General features: G+C 31.9%; 1 protein-coding gene across 1 annotated transcript; it reads right to left on the bottom strand.

Moving 5' to 3' along the window:
- Positions 1-584: 584 nt before the first annotated feature.
- On the bottom strand, positions 585-3,888 carry LOC107900042 (receptor like protein 22). Its single transcript, XM_041092537.1, has one exon. It carries the CDS (start codon positions 3,886-3,888, stop codon positions 721-723), a length of 3,168 nt encoding a protein of 1,055 aa, XP_040948471.1. The 3' UTR covers positions 585-720.
- Positions 3,889-9,317: the final 5,429 nt, after the last annotated feature.

The following is a 9,317-nucleotide window of genomic DNA, read 5'->3' as shown; positions in this document are numbered from 1 at the left end:
TTTATTAGTTTTCTTTCAATATTTTGTACGGTTCATTTGTAGTAATATATTGTGCAGATCATAGGCTAAATTGCTTTATTAGTTTTCTATTGTTGATCTTTATTATTATTATTAACACTACTTCCTTTTTACCATATAATTTTTATTCATAAAAATGAAGAGTTGATTTACCCAAAATTTGTATTTCATTTGAACTCCCTAAAGAATGAAGAACTGAAATAATTAGAAATTATTTTGACTTGCTCTTGCTTCCTTTCTATGTATGAATGTGGAAATTGGCATAATGCCAACTTATTTTCCACGCAGAAGAAGAAAATGGTGCTCTATTCACTCCCTTTAACTCAGCAACTTTGTAATCATTCTATATAATCAGAGTCAAATTGACAAAAATTAGTATAAAAATTGAGGAATCAAATTATTATTATGCCAACTAAAAAGTGTCACTTAATAGTCAGGTCACCAAAAATGTTGTAAACTATAAAAATAGTCACCCAACTATTAAATTTTCCAATTTAGTTGCTAAACTTTTTGAAATTAAATATTTTAATCACTCTCCCTTTAGTTGTCGTTAGATGAGTGACGGAAAGCTGATGTGGGTTTTTTTATTGATCTAATAACAAATTTAACCTCAAATATTTACACATAGGAAAAAAATTGAAAGACTTCAAAACAAGAAATTATGAAGATACAACATCAGCACTTGAACATCATTTCCACTAACTAGATCCTTCTTCGTCCATTGCTGCGACTGCCATCCTTTGACTTTCTTCTTCGCTTCTTCTCATGTTGGATTTCAACCAAATTCACCAACCATTTCGGCTTACCAGTTTGGAAAACAACATATCCCACGGACATTCCCAACACCACTCCGCATCCATAACCTATCAACACCACTTTCCAACCAAAAGTAATGTTTGATTTTGAGCCATCTTTTTCAAGCACATTTGGAGGTGCTGGCTCAATGATGTTGCAACCTTTCGAGACCGGAAATCCACATAATCCCCTGTTCCCTTCATATGAATCATTTCCAAATGTGTTGAACTGTTTGCCTTGAGGAATCTGACCATGGAGTTGATTTTCAGAAACATTGAAGGACGAAAGAAATGGCAGATCTGCCAATCTAATTGGAATCGTCCCAGACAACCTGTTTGAAGATAGGTCCAACCATTCAAGATTTGTCAAATTCCCTATTGAGGTGGGGATACCACCATTAAGGTTATTATGAGAAAGGTTGAGCCCTTTCAGTAAGTTAAGCTTCCCAATAACCTTTGGAATACCCCCTTCAAACTGATTGTTTGATAGATCAATGATCATCCACATGGTGAAAATTTTCACCAATTCCATATCTTGTCCTTTCATAACAATTCCAATGGAATAGGTATAGAAGCCACTACCACGAGGATCATTCACCCCCATGTACGACACTGTACTACCAATCTTCTCTAGATTTATGATAGCCTTGAAGCTGTTGATGTATCTCACAGGTAGGGGTCCAGAAAAATAATTACTCGAGAGATCAAAAATTTGGATTTTAGAGAAAAAAAGGCTAGACTTGGAGCTATTGACACATAAGGAACCATGCATATGATTTGACTTCAATACAAGAACTTGCAAAAATGGAAGACTTCCCAACCAATGAGGAAATGTATCATTGATCTTGTTGTTACCAAGATCTAGCACTTCCAGACCAATACAATTAAGGATGGATGGTGTCAAAGGCCCTTCTAACAGATTTCCGTTTAAGTTGAAATTAGTCAACTGGCATCCCTCTGCAAATGTTGGAGGAATCGTCCCATAAAACTTGTTCTTCTTCAGATTCAAGATTTCAAGGCTGTTGCTCAAATTTCCAAAACATTGCGGAATTGTTCCACTCAAGTTATTGTGGGACAAATCAAGAATTCCAAGAGAAGTGACATTGCAGATTAAAGAAGAGACCTCTCCATTGAAACTATTATTTGAGATTAGAAAGACATTGATGGTCGAAGCTGGAATCGGAAGATTTCCACGGATCAAATTGGAGCTTAAGTCAAGAAATTCAATATTCTTCCATTGAAAGTGCTCAACTTCTGTCAAAGAGTTGTGGGATACATTTAAGTAAGTCAAAGAGCCATTTCCCACCTCTTGCATCCACTGTGGAATCTTGCCTTCAATTTTGTTGCAAGAGAGGTCTAACCATTTCAAACTTTTAAGCCCCTTTAAAAATTGGGGGAATTCACTAAGATTGCAAGATGACAAAAATAAGCTTGTAAGATTAACAGTAGAAGTAGTATTAGATGTTAAGGATAGGCTGTTATATGAAAGGTCAAGATCTTCGAGATTTGGAAGGTTTGAGAACATGCGAAACTCTATGACACCACTAAGATTATTTGAGGATAAAAGGAGTTGGGTAAGATTGAGAAGTTGGAATACTGAAGATGGAAGAGGACCTTGGAGTTTATTATTCTCTAACCATATCAATTCTAGTGATTTGGATTGGAATTCTTTGATATGCCCACTGAATTGATTTTGAGAGAGTTTTATATCCTTTAAGGAGGGAGCAGTATACAACCATGACGGAAGTGTTCCATTGAGTAAATTGTCATATAAGTCTAAATATATTAGATTAGGAAAAGCGGTTACCTCATCTGGAATGGAACCGTTTAATGAATTTTCAGATATTCTCAAGCTTTCCAACTGCGTTAGGTTTAGAATTGACGATGGAATTTGTCCACTCAATTGGTTCTGCGACAAGTCTAAAAGAGTGAGTTGCAAGTGGTTCCCCAATGATCTTGGAATTTGTCCACTCAATTGGTTCCCCGACAAGTCTAAATGAGTGAGTTGCAAGAGGTTCCCCAGTGATCTTGGAACCGTTCCTGATAAGTTGGAATTGGAGAGATCTAAAAACTTCAAGGACACAAGATTACCCACCGAGTCTGGCAATCCTCCAAAAAAATTTGCGCCTGAAATTATCAATTGCTCCAAAGATGATAAATTTGTGATTGAGACAGACAATCCTTGAAAGAAAGAATTTCCTGATAGACCTAAGGACTTTAAGGCCTGTAGATTATCAACTGAATCAATGAATTCTGTAGAGAAGGACGTCCATGACAGATCCAAATGTTCAAGATTGCTGCTCCGATTCAACTTCAAAGGATCAAGATTGAGGTTTTGGTTGTTTCCCAAGTTGAGGAGATTGAGGTTTGGCAAATCAAAAATGTTGTTTGGGAATTTTCCTTGCAAATCACAACCAGCAAGACTGAGAGACCTTAGAGAAGAGGATAGATTCATGAAGACATGAGCATTAACAGAAGACATGTTCATTCCATCCAAAAACAGATGTCTGACCTCGGTTAGGTTCTGAACAAGTCCCTCCAGAGCAAGTTTGTCAATTGTAAATTGTTCATCACCCCAATAGGAGAGATCAAGTGAAACCAATTTTGACAGGTGGGAGACTTGGGATGGGACTTCTCCTGCAAACCCTGTACGAGAAAGGTTGAGGTAGAATAGGCTTGTAAACCGACCGAACTCGGATGGAAATTTGGAAAGATTAAAATCATTGTAGGCAAGGTTGAGTTTTTGAAGGTGAGGAAGAAGGAAGAGAGTGGTATTGGAAGGGAAGGTGCCATATAGCCAACTGCAGCTCAAGTCAAGGGCAATAACATGAGCATTTAGGTGGTCACAAGTGACCCCATCCCATGAGCAGCAATCTGTACCCTCCTTCCATGAATTTGTCTTGGGATAAGATTTAGGACCTGTAATATGATCGCAAGACCAAGAAGCACCCTCTGTTATGGAAAAAGAGTTCTTGAAGTGGATTAGTGAAGAGCAGGAGTGAGATCCTGAAGAAGAAAAAGAAGCATAAAGATGGGGAAAGAAGAGGAATAGGCAGAGAAACAGATAGGAGGCCATGTTATGTCTGTAGGGGAAGAAGAAGGATAGGAATGGTATTTATAGGCAACAAATAATACCACAACATTGGTGTTACAGTCTTTTTTGTCTTTAACATTGAAAAGTTATGGATGCTTTTACCATATATTTTTCATTCTTAAAATTGGATGCTTTTTCTTTTAGCAAAATCTTGTATTTCATAAAAATGTGTATACTTATATATATATAGCCTCATAATTCAAATCCAAAATCTCATTTGTTATAAATTTTGATTAATTTATTTGAGAATAATTATTTTTCTTTCGTTAATTATTTTTCTTTTAATCAAGTAAAAAAATTAAAACTAAAAAGACATAATGATTTATTTAGCATTTTTTAACTTTACAAACGAAAAGTCATTTTAGCTTTTCATTTTTTTTATCTCTTTTAGCATTAAAACAAAAAGACATAATGATATATTTTGATTTTAGCTCATCTAAAAAAATCAAAGGGTGTGACAGAGGATTAAAAATATTTTTTTAAATATATATATTAAAATTTTTAGAATTAGAACTAAATTGCTAATTTTTGAAAATATTAAGGGTTAAATTTATTAAATTTTTTAGAGTTTGAACTAAAATGACAAGTTTTGTTAACATTCAGGGCTAAATTTGTTGATTTTTTTTATATCTAGGATCAAATTGATAGAATGTGTAAACATTAGAGGGCTAAATTTGTTATTAGACTAATAAAAAAGCCCACATCAGCTTTCCGTCACTCATTTAACAACAACTAACAGGAGAGTAACTAAAATATTTACTTTCGAAAAGGATAACAACTAAATCGAAAAAATTAATAGTCGAGTAAACTTGTTCTTGAGTTGGGCTACTTGCCAAGGCCCAAGGGCCTCCCAAAATTTGGAAGGGTTTGGATAAAAATATTAGGCCTGAAAAATGGGTTAATTTGGATAAAAAATTAGGCCCGTTTAAAATATGTGCTGGGTTTAGGCTTGAACATTCAAAGCTCGAGCCCAGCCCGACCCGTTTTTAAGTGTATAATACTTTATATTATATAATTTAGAACAGATTAAAAAAATAAACTTATACTAAATATATAATAATACTATAATGTAAACATTAAAATAATGTTAAGATGACTATATAAAAATTTTCAATAAATAAAAATGTTTAAATTATTAAATATTAAAATAATATAATATAAATATTTAAAAAAACTAAAAACCTTATGGGCATGCCTAAAATGAGCTTGGGTTAGTCTTCTGCATATATGAATGAGTTTAGGTGAAATTTTAAGCTCATATTTCGGGCTGAGCCTAGCTTGAGCAAGCATAAAGCACGTTAATATCATGCTTAGGCCTGACCTGGCCCGGCTCATGAGCACCTCTATAGTTGAGTGACTAGAATAGAACCAAAGGAATAGTTTAATTAGTGATTATTTTTGTAATTGACCCATATGAAATTTAGGTTAATTTCTGCTATTAGTCCTCGTACTTTGCAAAAGTTGTGGACTTAATCTTTATACTTTAATTTGGTTATTTTTAGTTCATGTACTTTTCAAATTTTAAAATTTTAGTCATCACCAAACAATAACAGTTAAATTTATTAAGTTCTGTTATTTTCAAAAAATGATGCGACAAATATATTTTTCATATATTTTGGTCATGTTGTTAGTGATCAACAACTACTTCCTCTTTACCATATATTTTTCATTCATAAAATTGATTACTTTTTTTTACTAAAGAAGTAAAATAATTAACATTCATGAGATTACAAAGTCTTCTTCCTTATAACACGCCAAGTTTGGTCCCAAATAATTTTCCACACAAAAGAATAAAGAGGAAGAAGACTGCTACAGATTTAACTATTCATTGTCTATTGACTATACTTTTAACTCGACAAAAAAAGACTAAGACTATCAATTGTCTATTGACTTCACACTTGCTGTTGCTTCCTCCCATCTCTCTCACCCAAACTTAATTTACAAGCAATGGGGAAATTTTGGACATTTGGGCCACAATGTACAATACTTCCACACCATTTGCAGTATTGACTACGTTTACTTGAGGGAAAACAAAGACATGAATGCAGGAAATTTTAACTCGTTTGTACCGTCAATGAAGCTACGTACCTAAAAGCCATTTAGGATACCAATTCCTGTAATTGGATTAATCTCATCGTTGCTGCAATCTTTTGACTGTGTAATCCAATCTTAAATATGTTACTCTGCAATGCTATTGTAAATGTTACTCTTAAATTTGTCGATAGATATATAGGTTTGGCACAAAACTAAGAATACACAAAGGCAGGTTGAATTATTCCATGTTTGAATATCAGCAACATAAATGCATATGGCAAAAGGGCTCAAACCATACCTTATGTTCATGAATTCTCATCATCATCACGTGTTTATAAATGCAACTCGAACTTGAATAATTGAATCTTTTGTAATTCTACATGTATTTTTTTTTATGCTGAGCAGTATAATGTTTACTAAAATTGAAATTCAAGAAAGAAGACATACATAGTTGCACCATACAAGATGTTCCACTCGAACTAAACCCTTACAAATAGTACGAAATGCAATGAAATACAGAGGAATTGGTACAATCATAAAAACAGACACATACCAATGCAACTTTTCACCATAGGAAAAACTTTCTGACAGACTACTAAACAAGAAATTATGAAGACACAGCAGAAATGCTTTAACTTCATTTGCACCAACTAGATCCTTCTTCATCCATTGATGCGAGTGCTATATTTTTGCTTTCTTCTTCGCCTCTTCTCATGTTGGTCTTCAACCAAATTCACGAACCTTTTCGCCTTACCGGTTTGGAAAACAACACATCCCATGGCCATTCCAAACACTAACCCGCATCCATAACCTATCAACGCCACTTTCCAACCAAAAGCAATGTATTGATAAACTTACCCTGAGTATTGCTACCCGGGCCGAAGTATCCATACCAAATCCTTTTTACCATAAATTTTTCATTCACAAAGTTGGACACATTTTTTTTTCAAAATTTTGTATTTCATTTGAACTCCCTAAACAACTGAGAAAATTAAGATTGATGAGATTACAAAGTAGATTGACTTAGTCTTCTTCCTCATAATACGTAAACAATGTGGGTGTCTATTTACTTAGTATGTATGGCTGTCAAGCAATGTAGAATTTTGCACACAAACGAACAAAATTGTGGACTACTTAAAAATTCAAAGCATGTGTGGCCTATATTCATTTATTTTCCACAAAACTTTAATGATTTAAGAATAGTAGAATTAAAGTGAATGGGTATTTAATGTTTTTTTGTGAAAGTTCAAAGACGGATTATTTATGAGATTGGATGTGGAAAAATTTGTATTTCACTTGAACTCCCTAAAGAAAGAAGAAGTGATGAGATTAGAAAGTATATTGACTTGGTCTTGCTTCCTTTATATGTATGAATGTGGAAATTGGCATAATGCCAACTTATTTTCCACGCAGAAGAAGAAAATGGTGCTCTATTCACTCCCTTTAACTTAGCAACTAAGGTCTAGCAAACAAGGCCACATATGACTTAGAAACAAAGACCACAGGCAGTGGAAACAACAACAAGACCATAGCCAACCAACAAAACACGACAAAGACCCAGACTGGAATATATATATATATGGTCCCTAAGTGTGTATATATTAATAGATTTTCCACCAGACTGGAAATTTTGTATTGCTTGGAATGAATTGACTGTCATTTTCTATTATTTGCTAGAAAAATATTGTATTGCTTTAAATTCAAACAAGAAATAGGGGAAATTTTTACATGGAAAGAAATTTTGCTAATTAAATTTCCAAGTCTTTACTCAAAGTTGGCTCTAAATTAAATTTAGAAAAAGAAAAGAGGTTTAAGGGTAAAAACTTTTTCAAAAATAGCAACTAAACCCCTGTTCTTTTTATGCACTCATTTGGGTACTTGAACTTTCAAAATACATCAAAAAGGCCCTCAAACATTTTCAAAAAAAGCAATTAGGCCCCTACTTTATTTTTTGGCACTCAATTGGGTACTTAAACTTTCAAAATGCATCAAAAAGACCCTCAAACTTTAAAAAAAAGCAATTAAGCCCCTACTTTTATTAAAAATTAGAAAAAAAATTAAAATCAATAAAATCTATAATATTATTAAATTTTAATAAAAAATCAAATATTAAAAATTTATTAAAAATTTTAAAAATTTTAAAAATTTTAAAAATATATTGAAATATAAAAAATTATAAAATTTTATAAAGTCATAAGAAAATTATACGAAATGTAAAGAAATATAAATTTTGTAAAAAAATTTATAAAAATTATTGTACCAAAAGAAATATTTTATAATTTTCCTATAACTTTTATTGATTTTTAATTTTTTATCTGTTTTCGCTACATATCAAGCTGTGCTGCGACACATAATAACTTTAATTGAAAAAACTAGATGTCGTTAACTTTAACGATCAATAGTTAAAGTAAATTATTAAAAGGACTTTTGATGGATTTTATTTTTTTATGATTTTTATAAATTTTTATAAATTTTTATTTTTTGACTATATTTCTAAAAAAAATTCAAATTATTAATAAGTTTTAAATTTTATTAAAATTTAATATTTTTTTCTAAAATTTATTATTTTTATGATTTTTTTCTAATTTTTAATAAGAGTAGGGGCTTAATTGCTTTTTTGAAAAAAAATTAAGGCCTTTTTGATGCATTATGAAAGTTCAAGTACCCAATTGAGTGGGAAAAAAATAGAGGCTTAATTGTTTCTTTGAAAAAAAAAATTTAAAGGTTTTTTTTATGCATTATGAAAGTTCAAGTACCCAATTGAGCGGGAAAAAAAAAGGGGTTTAATTGCTTTTTTTGAAGAAGTGTAAAGATATTTTTGATACATTTTAATAGTTTAAGGGCTCAATTGAGTAGAAAAAACAAGACTTAAATTTTTTTTTTGAAAATTTTGAAGGGTTTTTACGCCCTTAAGCTAATAAAAAGAACATGTATTAAATTTGATTATAATTTCAATAATGATTTCAATATATCGTTAATTTTGTGTTTAAAAATTATGTGTTTGACTGTGAAATGATTCATCATCGTCCACCACAAACTATCCAAGTTTGCATTGTGAAAGCAGGTACTTCCACAAAGAAATTACTAAGGAGATCAGATCCACCAATTTTGCCTAAACTCGCATCAACATTGTTTAGTGCTCCCTCAATTTCACATCAATGCATTCAAATTGAAAAATGATTTAATTTGATAAAATTGAAGTAAGGACCAAAATGAAGTAAGGGTTTGAGTAGTGAAATCTCAAATATTGATGTAGTAACTAAATTATATGATCATGAAATATGAAAATTTAGAAAGTTTAGCATAAAATAGTAAAGTTTGAAACTATAAGGGGTTAAATTGTAAAGATTTCAAAACTTGAGTTTTAGGACTAATTT

Source organism: Gossypium hirsutum, chromosome D05, assembly GCF_007990345.1.
Source record: "Gossypium hirsutum isolate 1008001.06 chromosome D05, Gossypium_hirsutum_v2.1, whole genome shotgun sequence".
Classification (NCBI taxonomy): domain Eukaryota; kingdom Viridiplantae; phylum Streptophyta; class Magnoliopsida; order Malvales; family Malvaceae; genus Gossypium; species Gossypium hirsutum.
This window is presented reverse-complemented; position numbering and strand designations above follow the sequence as displayed.